Consider the following 20849-nt stretch of genomic DNA (forward strand, 5'->3'; position numbering starts at 1 on the left):
GAGTTGAGGCCAAAAAGTTCTATTTTGGTCTCATCTGACCACATCACCTTCTTCCAGGCCTCTTCTGAGTCGTCCAGGTGGTGAATGGCGAACTTCATGGGGCCTGTACATGTTTCTTCTTGAGCAGGGGGACCTTGCGTGCGCTGCAGGATTTCAATCCATGACGGCGTAGTGCGTTACCAACCGTTTCTTTTGTAACTGTGGTCCCAGCTGCCTTCAGTTGATTCATCAGTTCCCCCCTTGTGGTTTTGGGATGATTCCTCACCGTTCGCATGATCAGGGACACCCCACGAGGCGAGATCTTGTGTGGAGGCCCAGACCGAGGGAGGTTGGCGGTGGTGTGGTGCTTCTTCCATTTCCTGATAACTGCACCGACAGTTGATCTTTTCTCTCCAAGTTGCTTTCCGATTCTCTTGTAGCCCATCCCAGCCTTGTGCAGATCAACAATCTTGTCCCTGATATCCGTAGAAAGCTCTTTGGTCTTGCCCATGGTGGTGATGTTGGATGCTGGTTGTTTGTGTGTTGACAGGTGTCTTTTATACAGGTAACGAGGTGAGGCAGGTGTATTTGATGTAGATAATTGGTTGGGATTGGGGCTGTGTCTTAAAGAAAGACTAACTGGCTTGTAGGAGCCAGAATACTTGCTGTTTGGTAGGGGGTCATATACTTGTTTTTCCTCATCAGATGGTCATCAATTTTTATAAATTCATATGATGTGATTTTCTGGAATTTTCTTTGGGATTCTGTCTTTCACTGTTAGAATGTACATATGATTAAAATTGTAGATTGTTGCATTCTTTGTAAGTGGGCAAACCTGCAAAATCAGCAAGGGGTCAAATACTTTTTTCCCCCACTGTAGGTTAAACATCCATATAAGCCCAAGCACAACTTGCTGCATAACTTTTTTGATGTGTGATGTTTCTTCCAATGGAGCTGATTGTTGAGTTATCAAAGCAATCAGTGCACTTATAGTTTTCATCTTATGTTAGTGCACCATTAATAGATTTATTTAGATATATATTATATAAAATGTTATTTTTTAATGTCATGTACTTATATAAAATATTATCTCTTTTAACCATAAATTCACGGATGGTCCCTTAAGCCCACTAGTTTGTGTTTCAATGGGAATTTTCTCCCTTTAGAAAGTAGAAATTGTAGAAATGTTGACATCTTTCTCTTTTATTTTCCTATTTGCTTTTATATTTTAAGTTACAGTCTTTCAGGATGTTAGACTGTTGTCTCCTCACCGATGAACTGTATGTTTTGATGTTACTCCACAAAATACTGAAAGACTTTAGAATGTGATTTTGCAATGTTTTATAACCACTAGCCTAAATGTAAATAGTTTTTCTCATTCCAAAGAAGACAAGTTGTAGTTTCACTTTTTCTGCATTGACAACACAGCAAAAAGGCTTGTCACGCTTATTTCAAATGCCATTTACCTAGGACAGGAGTGGATACAAACTGAAAGTAGCTATTGAGAGCTAAGAAATTACAGATTTCAATAGAAAAGTTTGTGTTGTTAAGATTTTTTAAATATATAAATGTATTTATCTATCAGCAAAGGGGGCTTATTTGGAACACCAATGGGCTACATTCCCTTTAAGTCCATGCCATACTTTTGACATTTGACGTGATATTTCAATTAAAATGTTGTCACTTAAATTCAGGCAGTATATATTAAAATGTCTGATTTGATGGACTTAATAGGGAAATTCAGCCTATTTAATTAAAGTTTTGGTTTAAATAACTTTAATCTAGTAATATGTAATCATCATCATCATATTGAGTTCCATATATAGTTTATACATATATAATGATGCTAATTGGATTGTTCAGTCAGATGAACACAGATATAAGGTTAACTGGTGCTTCCAACACTTTGAGAAAACAGAAATAGCTAATTAGGTAATTAAGTCAAAAAGACTGAAACCCTATTGCCTTACAAGAACGTCAATACTAGATGACTCTACAAACTCCCGGATTGCAGTAGGTTCAAAGGTGTCTTGTCAAATTCTCACTTTTTACAATATCTGCACATGGCAACTACAATATGGTTAAGGTCAGGGGAAGTTGGTGATTGTGGCAAATAAAGTATGGTAAAAGTATGGTTAAGGTTATTAATCTTAAACACATTGGGTTAGGGATAGGGATAGGTCATGGTTATAGTTCATAAAAAGACCAAAGTTAATTTCAGGTCTGTAACAGGGCATGAACTCTGGGCTGTGGTCTAATAGTAATTTTTCCTTAGGAAGGTTCCTAACCGAGTGAAATGACCCCCTAAGTGACAAAAGATATGGTTGAATTCTCTAAATGTTAAGGAAAGCTATTTCATTGCTTCCTGTCTTATCTCCTTTAGCATGGGGTACACTGGACCATGCTTTACCAAAGCAAGATAGATAATGCCGTTCCACAGTTTCTTGCAACAGAAATATTTGAAGTGACGCACCCACGCAAATGTGGAAACAACAGAGCACATTTTATTCTTATCACACAATCTAAAACTTATGGAAATCCTTGCATGATTGGCTGTGCTCCAAATCCATACATATAGATTTCTTCTCTTTCAGACTCAGGAGTAATCTTGAAGAACAAGCAGATTACATTTCTAGTTAACAATATCATCATACATGTCGTCGCACACCACACCATTATGGAATGCACAAAAAAAACCCTTCCTCTACCCAACAAATGTATGAAAAAATGTATGAAAACTCTTTATATGTCTATCAATATAATTTACTCCAGGCCCTTGCTCAAATCCGTATTTTTATTTAATTATTAATTTAATGGCTCAACTTTCTCTTGTATATTCCTTTATGTCATTATATAATTTCAATATTCCAATCCTGTTTGTTTTGTTTTTACTTACTTCCTATGAGTAGGGTAATTGATGGTTTCTGAGGATCTTCTACACCATTTAGTTTGTCACTGTACTTAGCTTCCACGTGTTATAAATAAAGTTGTTTTTAAAAAAAGTCTAAATGCCATCAGATTCTCTCAGTGAATTCTCCTTCACATCTTTCCTTGACCTCATGAGGTTTTCCATCGAGGTAAAGGAGAAGTGTTTAGGAAAAGACATAGGATGTAATTTTACTTTCGACTGCAGCCCTGGTATCCTGCATGATACCCTATATGGATACTGGGCCTATTTGCTTAAAAATACCCATACCACATAACATTCATCCCTCTATAGTTTTATGTGGATTTTCCATGGAACAATATACAAAAGCTTGTGCAGTCCTTTTACAGCACAGATGGAGTTTGAATGTTTTAGACAACTTCTCTGGTCATCAAACAGCGTCTGAAGCCTCTTACCCTCACACCTCCATTGTCCTCCTTTTTTGTTCTTCACACAACTACCTTCCATCACTTTTTCTATATACAAGTGCAACACTTTGAGGACATCAAAGGGGCCCATGAGCAGAGTACCACTGGCCTTTCAATTGTATGGTACAGCATGTGAAAACACTCTTCATCTATCACCCAAATTTCCTTGATGTCACAGCACGACTTTGGTGGGTTTGTTCCTGGTGGGGAATTGACCGTTCATGCATACATAAAAAGGCAAGCTGCCCACAGAGTCATGCCCACATGCACACACACACACCTGCGTAGTTTCTCTGTAAATTTCTCCAGTTCCTCCTGGGCCCGGCGCAGCTCTGTCTCGAGGTACTGCCGAGTGGAATCGAACTCCGTCTCCACCATCTCTAGTTTGTGGGTGGTGTACGACAGGCGCTTTCGGAGGTCATCCTTGTGGTCGTGGAAAGAACTGAACATGCAGCAGAGAGAGTTTGGAGAACAGGATTTGAGAACAAGACACAGTCACATCACTGATGTACTTTCATTGCTGTCAGAGTTTGTCACAATCACAGAGCCAAGCAGAGAGAGGGAGAGAAAACAGACCGTGAGAAAAGGCAATAGAGTAAAAAGTGAAGTGTGTATCTGTTTGTGTGAGAGGGAGGGAAAGGGATGAAGTGTAGCTGGAGTGTAATACAGTTTGGAGAGAGAGAGGTCCCAGGCAGGGGGAAGGCAGTGAGGCACTGATGGGGAGGAGGAGATGGATGGAGGAGGAATACTAATCCTTTCCCATTCACAGAGTGAGAGCATAGATGGGAAAGGAGCTCCCATCAATGTAATGGTGAATTCTATTACACATCCACATCAGATCTCTGAAAGAATAGGAAAGGATTTTTGCCCCCAGACAAAGACGATGGGTGATTCATAGAAGAATAGGTGAAAATATACAATCGACCACAGCTTAGTGTGTGAGTAAGTTTGACAAGAGGGTGAAAGGCAGAAAGAGCATGAGCAAGTAAGCAAGAGGCTGACAGACAGACAGGGAGCAATATTTTGGCAGTGTGTTTGATGCAGCTTTGAGGGTGGGGGACGAAAACACACTGACAGGACTGATTGAGAGAATGGATGTGGTAATGAAAGGCTTCCGATGGGGAGCAGGGGCAGTATGCGCCCTGGGGCATTTCGCATTTTGCCAGACTGATGGATACTTGGCACATGGAGAGGTTTGATGGCTCAACGCTGCCAACCAGCAGGCGCAATGTGCACACCTCCATCCACCTCACCTCAGCCCAGAGCCTCAATTAGGAGGCTGGCAGTAGTAGTAGTAGTGGAGTCTACAGAAAGACTTACAGAATGTGTTGTGTCAATATTTGGGTGGGGAAATGGACTACCTTTAATGTCTGGGTACTTGGTTTAAGATCGCAACTAATTAAGATATCATCACGCAGTAAGAAGACATTACATGAGTAGCCAAGCAAAATCATAAGCCCAAAAACAAGGACCCTGATGCTGGAGTAGTAGATAAACATCTGGCTTTGTAAAAAAAAAGGAATTGATCAACAATTTAAAAAAGACACTTATTGGATTTCTTTGCTTAGTGATACCACTCTCATCAGCTGTTTGTTACGTAAAGTCCTGGAGCTTTCAATGCAGGTGTAAATGTAAAAATGTGTGGTTGTGAGGGAGCAGTGACTATGTGCAGAATCCCAAAGTCATGATGAGGCTGCCATATATAACCCATATCTGGCAACCTGCACAATAGCCAGATACTGCAGAGACATTCTAGGCAGATGAATGAACTTTTCATCTTCAAATAAGCGTATTCCCCATGTTGAACTATTCCTATATAAATGTTTGACAGATTTGATTGAATAGTTTATGTATCCGACATGCTGAGGCTTCACGTTCAGCCCACTCTGCTTTGCCTGGCACTACAACAAAACAAAATCTTTAAAACCTCTCCATGGTCTAACAGCTGCAAGTGATGTTGTAATATCACATGGCAAGGAGCCAGAGAGCTATTGTAAGTATGTGAAAATTGCTCTGGGCTCTTATCACTATGTAATGCCAGTTTAATTAAGTCTGAGCTCACAGCGATTGATAATGTTTTTTTTGGGTATTACATTTTTTGGGTCCAGATGCTAAGGCTGTTGTTGGTGAAATGTAGTGTAGCCTTAACTTGGATGTAGATGTCATCTGATACATGACAATAGATATGAAGATGAATGATGGGAATGAATAGATGCCACATTATGTTTTTAATGGCTTTTTAATGGTCATGACCGCCCAATGTAAATCCATTTTCCATTAGTCAAAATGAGTCAAATGGATTCCCTGATAATGAGGCTGATGTTTAGAGTTTACAACACTCCCGAGACTGACTCATCTTACCTTCTTTTCTGATGTTTGCAACCATTTCTTTGTGTTTTGAGGGCAGTTTTGCCAATATATATCTTTTTCATATTTTTCTCTCTGCCACAGCTCTCATGTGTGTATAGTTGTCGCCTCTACTGCTGCTGCTGGTCGGCTGAATGTTGAAGCCAAGTTTGAACTCTAACCACAAACCAACAGTCAAAGCTCTAAGTCTTGCCTGGGGAGGCAGATAGGAGTTGGCTATCTGTGATGACCCTGGCAAGAGAGCAGAGAAAAACAGCTTTGAAGTCCCACAGATTTAGCAGCACATTTAGTTCTGTTGACTCCAGAGAAAAATAGAGATTTTGTGTGTATTCAGAAAATTTGCCAGTTTTGTATGGCGAAGCAGCACTGGGGGATCAATTAGATAAGTCTAGTAAACAAATTTAAATTGTATGCAATATTTTGAATAATTGAACCTCCAGTTGAACTTTGCACTTCCTATTGAAAGATCAATGCACAAACATCTTTTAGTCTGAATTTAGAAAGGATAAAAGGCCAGAATAACCTTTCCAGTTGTGCTTCTTTCTTTATGCAGCTGCATTTGACAAGTCTTGTCGATATCAGTGCCCATTAGTGATATTACAGATAATAATCAATTAATCAAATAATTGCTCAAAAAAAAAAAAAAAGATCTATTAAGAGGACATCAACTGAGCAGCGAGCATTGAGCTGTAGTAACAGATATACTATGTATTTAAAGAGTTTGGAGGGCGACAAATGTTAACATGTCCAGCTAACTAGCTTGCTGCAGTAATAAAATGTTTCTTAAAAGGCCAGGAGCATTTCATTAGCTTGCTACATTTTGTGGGAAGCCTGGATGCTATTAGAGTTTAACATTAGCGGCTCTGTTGTGTTATATGTCATTGGAATTGGTCAATATTTCACTCCTTCGGCAACAGTCAACTTCGTCATCTGAGGTAGTGTCATGTTTGCTAAACACCCTCACCCTAAAAGTCTTTTCTCTTGTAACACTTAACTGAAACATACTGTACAAACAATATACAAACAAGTAAGAATAAATCTAACCTTTGCTTTTCCAAGTATGTAAGCTGTTGCGTTTAACAAAAAATAACAATCTGATCTTAGATTTTTCTTACTTATCATGGACTAACTCTGCACGACAATACAAGAACAATACTGTCTCTTAATATCCATGTCTCATGGATCATGAACTGGTGAGGATACTAACTTTTTACCTTAGATTAGCTTTGGCCTCAGTCTCTTTGCACTATATCCTGTATGTAGCTATCATATGCATATTTAAGATCTTTTTACAGTTTTCATTGTGACAAAATCTTTCATGTAGTTTTAGTGTTAGCATTAGCTTACATTAGGTAGCTACTCCTGATAAATCTGATTGCAACAGTCATCTTTATAGCTGTCCACAGTTGTCAGCTAGAAATGAGATGCCTGTTTTTGTCTACTTATGAAATTGAAGACACATTGTTCCAAAAATTACTAAGAACTAAATCTGCCAGCGCTGTCATTGTAAACGGCATTATGTGCTGTAATAGGTTGACGGGCATAGCGACAGTAAGTAAGGGTCCATATATTCGCCTTTTAAAAACCACTATGTCTTGTCCTTAAGAGCCAGGTAAGCATAAATGCATAAAAAGAGACAGGTGTTGTGCCAGCAGCATAACTTTTATCAGTCCCTGCAGAGCGGCAGGGTAGTAGTTCAACAACAAACTGGAATGAATGTTTTGTCGCCTGCCGCCATTTCTAATGCCACCACTACTTATTATTTTTAATCTCCCTTCAACACTGGCTCAGGAAACAATGGCAGTTTCTGGAAACACTGTTGCTATAGCCATTTTCTTATCTGCAAGTCTCAGAGGGAGAGAGAGAAAGAAGACAGAAATAGTTGCTGAATTGGTAAAAAGTGCAGTTGTAGGGTTGTACCATAGACTGTATAAGGTTGTACAGAGTATATCCTCACACGCACAAACAAACACACACCTCCCTGTACCCTCACTGTTTCACAACACCTCCCCCAGGGGGATAAACAGTAGATCTTTGTGCCTCAGGTGTTGTTTGGCAGGGTAAACACTATCCACATGAAGGAACAAGTCCTCAGAGAACCTCATGATATGCTTACTGCTGTTTGTACACTGCCGGAGGACCAGCAAAACAGCCAAAGATATGTAAACCAAGCACACTTTTCTCTCTATAGTGTCTCCTCGTAAGTATTATGAGGAGTCTCTTGTGGGGATGGAAACACCATCAACCATTTACCTGAAAAACACTCCCCACGTGTTACAACTTGTCATAATGATCAGACAACACTACAGGGAGTACAACTAATGGTTGTTGTAATGCTGCAGACTATAACCTACTTCAGGCAGAAAGCTTCCACTTCCCACTCTGCCTCTATACTTTCTCCTCTTTCATGAGAATTTGCTCCAATAGCAAGTGACTCCAGTTCAATTTAGAAAAAAAAGAAACCTTTTAAAGGTCACAACCAGCCAGTATCCATCTTGGATCTACAATAGGGAGCCCTTATGGTGCCCGCAGGTTGATTTACTAGTAATGAGCCACGGGAGGTGAGCGAGGTAGAGCTACTGCCTGCCAGATATACTATCCACAGTGACCAAATGAAGATCTTAAACATTAATAGCCAGTGTCATTCCTCCTGAAGTCTGCTGTTAGGTGAGCAGCTCACAGAGACACAAGCACCTCGTCTACTGTAAACAGTAAACCTCCATGTTCCATCTTAGAGGATAACTCAACAAGTGTTATTTTTGTAGCTTTGGACATCATTTCTATTGGTTGTGAGGACATTGTACTAACGAAAGTGATTGCTGCTTTTTGCTTTTAACAAGTCCTCCAAACAAAAAAAGGTAGTTTCTCAGTGTCACCATATTAGTGCCTTACAAAATTGTAAAAATACATTGAAATGACAGTTTTCTGACCTTCCACCATTATGGTTGAGGTTTAGTTTAGTTCAAAAATTATATTGTTAAAATTATAATTGTATGTATAAAAGTTTATTTAAAAGAGCAATTCAACATTTTGGAAAATACACTTCTTGGCTTTTTTTCAGAGTTAAATGAGATGATTGATACCACTCTCATGTCTTTACGTTATTAAATATAAAGCTACAGCCAGCAGCTAGTTAGCTTGGCTTAGCATCACGACTGAATACGGGGAAAACAGCCAGCCTAGCTCTGTCCAAAGGTACATGTAAAGCTCACTAATGAACACGTTATATCTAATATGTTTTAGAAGTTGAAAAGTGACAAAATCTACTTAAGGGGAAGGAAATATTGCGATCAAGTAATGCAAAAGTAGTGTAAAGCATTACAAATCAGAGATAGTAATATAGTAATATTGTAATATAACTAATTACTCTTAAATGACTTTTTGGAAGTAACTTGCCCAACACTGCTTATTGGCAATGTCTCTCCACATTATTTGTAGGTAAAACTGAAAGTGAGCACACCCATGATGTTGGTAATATTCCCTCATTTCACAAGACACCTACAGTAAGTGTGACAAGTCAAAGTTGAACCAGGACATCTGTCTGTGAAGCTGTGAAGGATGATTTGTAATAGTTTTATCGTTTGCTATTCTTTTCTTTTCCAAATAAGTTTGGATAACCTGTGGGATTGTGTGATTGTCTAACTGACCATGTTTAGTGACTTATTATCTAGCAATACCACTGCATTCCCAGACTTAAGCAGTTAACTTGGTGAGTAGCATGTTATTTTAACTGAATGATACTACAAACTACAAAAAAAGCCAGACCAGAGTTGTTTTAAACCAGAATTATTCCTTCATTATTCCTGCATCTCAACTGCTGCACAACTCAAAAGGTTTGAGGTTGACTCAAACAGCCTAAAAGCCAAGAGTGACCAAACATGAGCAGAAGTGGTGATGATTAATAGTAACGTTAACTTGCAACATTTTTTTTCCTTGGTATGGCAGTGTTGAGTCTTTACTTGAGAGCCTTGTGTTGTGTATTTCTTCTGATGCAAGACTACAGAAATTCAACAGTCTCTTTTGCATGCTCTCACTACCAGCAGCCAGAAACAGAGCTCTGTGGATTAAGCCACCAGAGCAATGATGATGACTAGTCAACACGGTTTGCTGCCTGAAGAAAACGAACTGCAACTGAGGAACGATCTCCACACTGTTTATCTCTTGTTTAGTTTCTATCTACATATCAAAAGAGGCTCAACCTTAAGTAGGTAGGAGGGAAGAACTTGTTGGACTTAAAAAATAAGAACTTATACAGCAAACTAACTTCTTATAATAAACGCCTGAAGTATCCATTTTTTTAAGCCAGAGGTTGAATCACATCATCTAAAAATTTCATTGATTACGTTGATTAACTGTGGTTGTGATAGGTAGAGTAACAGACAGAAGTATCATCCGGGTGATGTCAAACACAGTTCAAGGCATGTTTAAATTCATGGCCTTTGTAACAATAGCTCTGTTACCCAACACAAAAAACTCCTGGGGATAAATTAACAGATAATGAATAGTTTCCCCTGTTATGACTCATCAGACTCCCTCCAACTCCTTCATGTATCCTTGGCCTTTGAAACGGCACGTCAGTCATAGCAATAAAGTTTTATATGTGTGAATAGAAGCGTGTGTGTGTGCGCATGTGCGTGTGTGTGTGAGGTTCAGAGGAAACGGCAAGCGTTCAATCAATTTTGACAATTTGTAGGCATATTTCACTCTATTCCTGATCAGATCAGGTCTCACCAGGGGGCCACAGCAGGAGTCACCACAGGGGATCTTTCCCACATCACGCCGCGCGGTGTGCGTGTGTGTGTATGAGTGTGCTGCGCAGTTCAAGGCTGGTGGGCAGTCTTTTTTGTGTTTGTGGGTTTTAGGGTTGACAGTTTTTTTTAGTCAATGAGTAAAGTGTGTAATTCAAAAGTAACTGGAAGATACCTGCTTGATCTGACTAATTCAGAAAGCCAAAGACTCACATTAGCTTCAGCTGAGTTTCTTAATACATTTTTATACAGAATGAAGACTGTAGATGTTGTCCCCAATCACTTACAATGAAACACTTGCACTGTAGAAAGAGATTTTAATGTTCAGTATGAACAAGGGGAAGGACTGCAGGAAGAAAACTCGCTTGCAGTGTTCATATGTGCACCTGTCTATTGTTTAAAGACAGGCTTGAAAAATGGTGAACCATCCTTAATTTACCAATAAAACTGATTAGTGTATTAATTTCCTTAGTTGACATGCCCAATACCATCTCACCATAACACTAAGTGACTTAAAAAAAACATTCTGCTTCAGTGGAAAATCTTCACACAGCAACAGACTGAGCTAAACAACAGAGAAGCTTTAGGAGACAAACTGCACTTTAAATGGGGAGTATATTGCAACCCCATCTGTAACTTACTGCTGCCAAACCATACTTACTACAGTCTGGTACTCAGCTCACAGCTTCTCATAGTCCAATTTAAACCCACTTTATTATGCTGCATGGTGCAATATATCTTTGCATTGCCTGGATCACCATCTGTCCAAGCACAACATAAGTCGCTGGATCTGACCGGTCCATCATGACGGAGGCTTAACAACAGATTTAAGTGAAACTTTACACATTATTTTTGTAGCAATTAATAGTACTTAGTCTGTTGATTTTCCATGTCAGTTACATAGCCTGTGAAAACTAGATAGTCTTCTGTGGCTCTGGAGAAGGGGTTGCAGCAGTATACAGGTTTCACGTTGTACCATAGTATAAAAATTGACAATTATCATACCATGTACATTTGCTTATCTGAGGTAATATAAAGCAATGCAACTGGACTGATAATCTCACCTACGCAACTTTACACACATACACACATACTTCCATTAAAAACAGGTTTCAAGTTTTGTCAGGATATTATATTTTGTTAAATTAGAAGAAAGAGTTTAAAAAACATCCCTGTTTCCCAAGCAGGGATGGTCTAACAAAAGTAGCTACAGTTGCATTAAGCGAAGGCTAGGATCCAGTCAGAAAGTCAGATTTCCTTTATGGACTAAAGTAATACTTAATTGCTGGAGTACTCTTTAAATTGATCTTTTCTTCCAACCCTTCTGGCAGTGAATTGGTTTCTGAAAGTGTAAACAGGGAAACTGAGTTTCCTTTAAGGGTTAATGTATTAAAAAATGGTTAACAGTAGAAATGATGGTATGTTTAAGCAGGTTTAATAAAGGTTTTGTAGGGCTCCATATTAACATTTAATAAAAGTAAAGCACTCAGTTTTCAGTCTCTTAGAACTTTTTTGGATCTGTATGATTGAATCCCTCCATTTAAAACTTAAATTAAACATTAAATAGTGGAGAGCAGAAGTGAAAACTTGTTTAATCTTCACATTGATCAGATTTATACAACTAATTACATAACCCAACAAATTAAACTGATTCAAATGCAAACCTCCTTTCTAGTTGTCCTGACAAAGTGTTAAGTGTCAGATCGGTTGAATTCATTAAATCATTTGCCGATCATAAATGTCAGTGCATGTCGCGTTTTGCAAGTCCATGTGTGTCGAGTAGGAGGACAGAGAGACACTCACTAATGGATGAAATAAAGACAATCGCAGGTTGTATTGGGGTCTCAGATATGGCAGGACTACTGGCTCTGGTCTCAGTTTTAGGTCCATGAAAAACCCACCACTGTACATACAGTTATTAAGCAGTCAAAAGATATTGGCATTGGTCTAAAACACCAACTTTATCTATATCTGTTCTGCTCAACAATTCTATGAAAAGAAACTCAACAAAATAAAGTAAGAATGAGAATTACAAACAAGGGAGGATTTGGAGCATGGACAATGTACGGTAGGTACAGCTGAACCACGTGGTTGCTCTGAATTTGACTTTTATCTTATCCATAATGTAATAACGTTATGTTCTGAAAAGAATTCTCTCGACACTGTGCTTGTTTCTTTAAAGGATGAAAAAAAATCATTCAATGTCTGCTGAAGATCGACAAAACGTCAGAGTGAGACCTTCTGGGCAACAACTTGGACAATGTAATAGACTTCAGATTCATCAGGTCAAATCAAGTTCAATTCACCTATAGATGTTGTCGAGAAAAACAACTCCAGCACTCTTAAATTTAATTACTTTTTAAGCCGTGGGCTTTCAATTTTGACTCCTATTTTCACAATAGCTGCCTGGTAGTACAAACAGTGGTGGTTCAAGAAAAAGGTGAAATTAATAAACTTGCTTTAACTGTATGTACTGACAAAATGTCCTCTCTGTCTCTCTTTCAATCTGTGTTTCCTGACATAAGTAGACAATATTATGGCTCAAGAGCTAGACAGTGCCGCAGGCCAGCTTTTCACTGTGCTCTTCATCCCTTCATAACCTTTCAAACAAGCAACAATACTCAGCACAGAGAGAGAGAGAGAGAGAGACAGAGCAGAGAGAGAGAGAGAGAGAGAGAGAGAGAGATAGAGAGAGGGGGGGGGGGGGGGGGTAGTGTACTGAAAGGATGATTCACACAATTCATACATTTGTGCGTTAAGACCAGTCTGAGTTAAGATTTCTCCATTGTTAAATTCCGGTGAAAGACAACGAGTTCGCTCCTCACTGAGGTTGCCACGACAACACAGTCGTGACATACCTGTGCTCCCAGCCTGGCGGAGGACAAGAAGTAATCGCCTCACAGACTGCTGAGATACAACACTATGTAGACAGAGAAGTGTTTTAAAGATGCCCCTGATGATTTAACCCCTTGATGGCTGAATGTATTTACTATTATATATAAAAAAAAATTTTGGGCTTTCAAGCTGATGCTAAATTAAGTAGAGATTATTACTTTGTCTATAGCACATAGAATAGATAAAAATGTAGGTATGATGCAAAGTAGTGACATCGAATATGCACAAACTGGCATTGGTGGAATACATACGCTATCACAGGTGCACTCTGAATGGAAGGGGTGAGATGCGAATTTGCGACAATCAGCGTTAAGGGGTTAATATTTATGTTTGGTGTTTGTTGAGTTTTGCTCATACTGTGGCTTTCTAGTATGTAGCCTTGCCAGCGGCTTCAAGGATGGCAATGTCAATCTGTCCAGTTTAGTCCAGACCGAAATACCCTTACAATGGATGGCCATAAATTTTGGTACGGACAATAAAATCCACCTCAGGATGAATTACAATTTTGTGATCCTTTAAGTTCTCGTCTAGCGCCTTCATCAGGTTGCAATTTAAATTTGCCCAATAGCTGCTAATGACATTTCCATTAAGCTCTGTTGTACTTACTCTGTGTTCAGTGCTAATTAGCAAATGTTTGCATACCAACGTGCTAAACAAAGATGGTCAGTCTTAGCATTTAGCGCAAAGCACTGCTGTGCCTTAGTACAGCCTCACAGAGCTGCTAGCATGTCTGCAGACCTCTATTATATCAGTTGTTGTACTTCTTTTGCTTGGACTCTTCAGTTTCCCTGTCAGGGATCAATAAGAAGTTTCTTATCTTATTTGTACTTGCCCCATAGATGGCTTTATATAATGTATAGTAATTTAAACCTGCAGTAACACACATTCACATATCATCACCTTTTAAGCTGATACAGCTAACTTTATAGCAAATAGTTGCTTACATCCAATGAACCAGCTAGTTGCTAACTGTGTCTGTCTGCTGTTTGGTGCTAGGCATGTAATATACATTGGGTTTGTTAGTTTTTTGGATGAAAACAACTGCCTACTGTGCCCAAAAACAACGCTAACAAGAGAGTGAACCAAAACAGTAAAGTCTGGTCTGGTGTCTGGTGATGAGTCTCTGTTGGTTTGTCAATATAGTGATTATAGTCGCTTTAAGGAGATGTGGTCTGTATTTGTTTGCAGATACATAGCAGTCTTCGTTAAGACTGCTGGGTGTCCATAAAAGTGATAATTTTACATTTTCGGTGATCTCAAAACAGCAAATTAACACGCATTATCTATCTGCAAATCAAACTCTTACAAAAACTATTAACTATATCCACACATTACGGGTAATTTAATAAACAAACTGAACATAACTTCCAAATCTGAATTCAGAGATGACAGTTTATAGGATCCTGTCCCTCCACAGCACACGTTGTATAAGAGCTCCACTCAGCACAATGAGCACAAAGAGGTACAAAGGGCCATGACGACCAAATTTCGCCTTTGAAGAAAGAACCCTGTACTTTTCACCTTCAAGCCTTTTCTCTTTATCATCGCAGCCCAGATTGGACATCTGGAAATCCACCATGCAGGAGGCGACCAGGGGTTGAAGAGATTGTGGGCATGTAAGCTAAACACGCACAGCCCTTCAGGGTGCAATGAAGTATTTATTGAGGTGTAATGGGTGCAATAGCTGCACAGTTTGTTAACATGTAGCTCGTAAGAATGCTACGTGTCTGCTTGTACGTGTTTGACAAAAAGCCTCTCGTCTGGTGAAACAGCATGTTTGTTGCAGCCCGACACACAACAGAGGCTGTATCAACAAATTATTGTTGATATAATAGGAGCAGTCTCTGAACCATGACCCTGAACAAGAGAGATCAGGACCGAAGCTAATGCATTAATGAGCTGCGAGAACAAAGAAAAAATTATTCACAAGGCCTAAAATGGCCTGTGTGGGGACATTGAGATCAAGTTCAAGCCATGTGTTTAAATGCTCTATCCTCTGTGTGTTATATGTGTATTAAAATGCCACACATCATACTCTTCTGACATACAGTACATAGTGTTTAAAAGACACTGAAGGCCCACTGTATGGGTACTCCAGAGGCTTATGTTGCTCAGCTGACCCTGTCCTGTTGGCTTTGTTGGAGCCGTATAAATGCTGTGTGGCAGACAGGCGTATCTCCAATAGTCCAGGGAGCAACAAAGGTGGTGAAGTGGGAAGTCAAAGACAGAGAAGGAGTCTTAAGACACATGATTCACAGGGGTCTAAATCAGAGAATATGGATACATGTGCACACTCAGAGACAAAGCCAACCCCTTGAGTACGCTCCAAGGCAGATCCCTCATCAACCACCTCCAGGTGCTATAGTCCACCATCACAAATGGCTCCTGCATAAATCTCTGAACTCATCGTCTCGGAAATAATTAGACAGAAGAATGAGAGAGCAGGGAGGTGGCAAAGTGCTCCAGGCTAACCTGAGGGGAGTCTTCGTACAGCATCTGCTTTTTGGATGCTACGTGCCTAGCTTAGGAAAAGACGAGAGAGATGAACAAACAAAGCCTCTTTAGGCATATTCCTCAAAGTCTGAGTGAAGCCCAGTGGGTTAGTGAGGCTGGTGCAGGAGGAAAAAGGGATGATGGGTAGATGCTGATGAAGGTAAGCTGAAACATTTGTAGCGACCTACTTAAAAGTCACAGCAAGTCAAATAAAGCCAAAACAGCTTTTTTTCCTCCATGCTTTTTATTGAGCTAGCTGTATTTCTCTGTCCTTGGTTTATCCAAAATTAAACTCAGCAGCTATGACTGTAATTTGATGCGCACCTCCACTATGCACACAAAGTAAACTTCCACTACCCTTGGACTCAAGGAAACTCATTGAATTCTTTGGCAAATTGAGTTGGAACAGTGAGAAAAGATTTTCTTGTTTACAGAATGTCGAAATTCAAGAGATGTAACCTGTCAGTAATTTTGTTTAGGGGCACAGTGTCCATTTTTAAGAAAATAGTGCGCTCCTTTGGGCATCACCATTTCAGCTTCCAGTTTTAATTTGACAGTGACATTTTTATTACACTTTTGGAAAGTTCAGCATTTCATCTGTCCTACTGGCAATGAACGGACTCAGCAAATCACCTCATAAAGAAGATATTAATAATCTAAAAATAAAAGAAGAATACCGATTATAGCAATCTACCTTACACAGAACTTTGAAGCGGAAAATTAGCACCAGACGGAAAATATGGGAATTACCACAAAGTTTCTAAGTTAAAAGAGTACTAATGTGCAAACTTGAAAATCTGATGTTTATGACTCTTATGATGTTTATAAATATTCTCTTTATGTACTCTTCTTCTCTGTGCTCTTGATACTGTGCATTCTGCATGTGAAGACAGTGAGTTTGTAATGTTGTCAGTGCAGTGATCTCAATTTAGAGATGGTAAATAGTCCATCTAATTCAGCTTATAAGTAAAGAACAAAACAGCCTCTGGTGCTTTTCTTCTTATTATAATATTTTCAGAAAACTGAGGAGCTGATGATTTGTTTGAACAGCCTTCAACACTTCTTTATTCAAATTTTTGGATCCATTTAATTGTTTGGCCGTAATGACCAAATATTTCTGTAGAGTTTTGCTTGTTTGTTACCAGAAAACCTGTCTCTGTTATGAATTATGCTAAATTATGCATGTTCTAAATTCACTTATGATTTTTTTTTTTTGACAAGACAGGTTCAATAAATTTAACATTTGCAAACCAGGTTTGACTCTCATGGCATGTACAATACTGTAGTAAAACTTAAGATCCTGGATTTCATTTTACTGCCATCTTTGAAGTAATGATACATTAATTACATGCCGTCATAACGCAGAAAAACAACACTGTAGTGCCAAGAGGGTTAGCACTCATTGTTCACTTTTCTTTATTTTTTTCACCAGATTAATTAAATGCTCTTTGCATTGTACAGGGCATTTTAACCTCACTTCAAAGACAAAGTTTCCCTGTGGACTGCACCTTATCTGAGGTGCTGTTTGCTTTAATTATGTAACAGGAAACGGGGATCATCTCTAAAAATCAATGTATCCTCACTTGCTGGAGGTTATGACTGGAGGTGAAAGCAATTAACTTCCAGATGTTATGATCATAATGTACTGACATATGAGATTATAAAGCCACTTAAAGGCAATATATGATGGAAGAAGACTCCATGATTTACTCCCTGAAATATAAAGTAATTGCGTGTCGTATAATATGGGTTTACCATTCTTGTTCTCTCTCTCTCGCTCTTAATCTATACAAGGTGAGGAGTTTGGCTTAATGAGAACAACTTTTTCTCTCATGATGCACTTGTTCAGCCGTAATTGCCTCTCTGTGGTATCATTTTGCCCAGTGAATGAATATGAGAGTTAATTGAGGGCTATCAAAAACATTTGCCGCCTCATTATTCTCACGCCAATAAAATTCAAATGACAGCGGAATTGACTGAGCAGGAAAAAAAACACTGATTTACTTCAACTAAACCAAACAGTATTCAGTAGCCTCACTTCCTTTGCTGCATAGATTACAGTAATAAAAATCTTCAGTTTACTGAAACACACTGCACAACATGTATTCATATTGTCCAAACATGCTATACTGTTGAATGCACAGCTGTCTACCTGACCGTTTTGTGGAAGCACTTTGCTATGCAACACATGGACAGAATGGCAGAAGAGCTACAGAAGAGGACTCACAACAATTATTATTTTTCACAAGTGTGGCAAAGCAACTACACACAGTTATTTCAGAGCAGCTAATAAAACCAGGCATGCACTTCTCCTCTTTCTTGCCTTACCGTTTATATGCTTTTCGCCTCATTTTCAGCTGATAAGATCACAATATTCATGTGCCTGTGCATCCCCTCAGAGCGCCATGCATTTAGAAAAAAGTCTCCTCTAATTCTGACTGGAGACAGGCTGGTAGGCAGAGAGAGAGAGGAGAGAGGCAGAGAGAGAGAGAGAGAGAGAGAGAAAGTGAGAGAGGAAGCTGAGATCTGAATGGAGCAGGAGGAGGTGTATGGGAAGAGGAGGGGTTATGGGAGTGATGGAGAAAAAAGAAGGAGAGAGAGGTGTGGTGGTAGTGTCACTGCCACGGGGAGAGAAGGTAAAAGTGAAAGTGGCTAACCTTGTGTCATGCTGCATCCCTCCATCAGATTCCTGGTAGGAAGAGAAGAAGAGAGTGTAAAATGATCAGATTTATCTATCAAGCAGATTTATCTGGCACCGCTGCTGTAGAGTACCTCTTATCTGGTGTTTAACGAGCTCTCAGAGTGTCTGTCTCGACAAACAAATATATCCATTATTTTTCACTCTGGGCACACGTACTATATCAGTATTGGGAACATTAAGTGAAAAGGGGGAGGGGGGGGGGAGACAGAGCAAGAAATGACAGATTAACGGTGCAAAAGAAAAATGCTGTGTGCTGCAGAAATGGGGAGAAAGTGCCCAAGGGTGAGACGCAGACTTACATACTGTAGTTGTTGAAAGGAGAGAAGAAAAACACAAAAGATTAATGACAGAAAATGAAAAGTCCTAGCAGGAATATACGAAGATAATCCAAGCCGAATAACTGCAAGCATGAAAGTCACTTTAAAAGAGCAGTTCAGCATTTTGAGAAATATACTTAATGGCTTTCTTGCTGTTAGCTAGATAAGAAGATCGATACCACTCTCATGACCGTATGTTAAATAATGAAGCTACCACCAGTAGCCAGTTAGCTGAGTGTAGCATACACACGGGAAACGGGGAAACAGCTAGCCTGGCTCTGTCCAAAGACATAAAAAAAACTGGCTACCAGCACCTCTAAACCTCACCAATTAATACATTGTATATAATTTTCTCATAATGACAAATTGTGGCTTTACAAGAGTGTTTTTGTGTGCAAGCTAACTGCTTCTCACGATTTCCAGTAAAGCTAAGCTAACCGGCTTCTGACGTTAGCTTTGGTTTTATCATGGTTTTATCGTACAGAAATGTGAGTCTTGAAAAACAAATACTCATATCCCAAAATGTATACCCCCAAAACTATTCCTTTTAGACATAGAACATTTAAAATATCATACAAGATTGGAGGTGACACCCCACTCCACTCAGTTATCCTCTATCATGTCTTTATATGTGAAAACTCAAATAGAGATGGATATGAGAGCAGGTCCTTGTTTGCACACATTTGTTTGTTACACATACATTATGCATAACATGGATTTCACAAGGGCATTTACCATTTACATTTTCTTCTTCTTTGGCTTAATTCTTTGGTGCAGAACCAATTAGGCTACTAAATGCATCCTCTGGACCAGAGTTGACATGGCACAGCATATATGTGAAGCAAAGGTCCTAAACCAAAAAAATATTTGACTTGCTGTAACACACATAAAACCCTCTCAAATTTATGTTCATGATCAGGAACTTTATAGAGCTAGAGGAAGTCAGATATTGTTTCTGCGTGTTGTAAGTGCCCACATATGGGTTGTGAGAGTGCAGTGTGTGTTTGTGAGCATGTGTATGTTGTGCTTCGTGGTGTCGTGTGGGTGTTACAAACAGTGCGAGTGATACAGCAGGATGACTCATACAGCTACTGAATGAGACAACGCTCAGTAATCCCCCTCTGTCTATTCCTCCATCCCAGCATCCCTCTGTGTGGGGAGGGTAAGCCTAGAGAGAGGCAGGAGGAGGAGTGGATTGGCATTCCTGGAAGGCATCAGTGAAGGATAATCTGCAGCTGCAGCTACTATGGATGTACACTCATTCATTACAAAACGTACCATGTTAGCCTTTATTTTGTATTTGCTAAATTAAAGCTTCAGTCTGTACTCTCATCAGTAATGGTTTTAAATATCACAATAAAATATGGACATATTATCAATTATGATCAGCTCCAACTTAAAGCAGTTGAAAGGTGGATTTTTGGAGTGGGGCTTTATGAGGTACTTGTCCATAATTGGAGTACAACTTGCAGTAGATGGCGGTCAGCATGCCCCCAGTTTGGAGAAACAGAGAGTTACACCGGCACTGAAGCTAAGCAATGTACTGTTTTGGACAGTTATTTATATAGCGCCAAATCACAACAACAGTTATCTCACAGCGCTTTTCATAAAAGAGCAGGTCTAGACCGTACTCTGTGGTGTTATTTACAGAAGCCCAACAATTCCCACCAAGAGAAAGCACTAGGCGACAGAGGCAAGGAAAAACTTCCTTTTAAGAGGCAGAAACCTCGAGCAGAACCATGGCTCAGGGTGGGCGGCCATCTGCCTCGACCGGTTGGGGGTGAAGGAGAGAGAGAGAGAGAGAGGAACAGAGAGAAAAAGAGAGGGATGGAAGGAGAGAGAGGGGAGGGAGGCAGCCTACATAATATACACACACAGAGGTACAGACAGTAAAGGTGATGTTGCTATAGACTAAATGAAAAATGGTATAGATATGTATATTAGTGTTAATGATAATAATTGTAATGTTAATGATAATATATGATAATAACAATA

General features: G+C 39.4%; 1 protein-coding gene across 1 annotated transcript in view; it reads right to left on the reverse strand.

Annotated features, from left to right (window-relative positions):
- Positions 1–20849, reverse strand: part of LOC123979405 (brain-enriched guanylate kinase-associated protein) — a 58854-nt gene that overhangs the window by 29107 nt on the left and 8898 nt on the right. The window contains exons 2-3 of the mRNA XM_046063318.1: positions 18494–18525; positions 3614–3775 (exon numbers count right to left, since the gene is read on the reverse strand). Coding sequence (XP_045919274.1) covers positions 3614–3775; positions 18494–18525 — 194 coding nt within the window. The remainder of the gene's footprint in view (positions 1–3613; positions 3776–18493; positions 18526–20849) is intronic.

This window comes from Micropterus dolomieu, linkage group LG11 (assembly GCF_021292245.1).
Source record: "Micropterus dolomieu isolate WLL.071019.BEF.003 ecotype Adirondacks linkage group LG11, ASM2129224v1, whole genome shotgun sequence".
Taxonomy (NCBI): Eukaryota; Metazoa; Chordata; class Actinopteri; order Centrarchiformes; family Centrarchidae; genus Micropterus; species Micropterus dolomieu.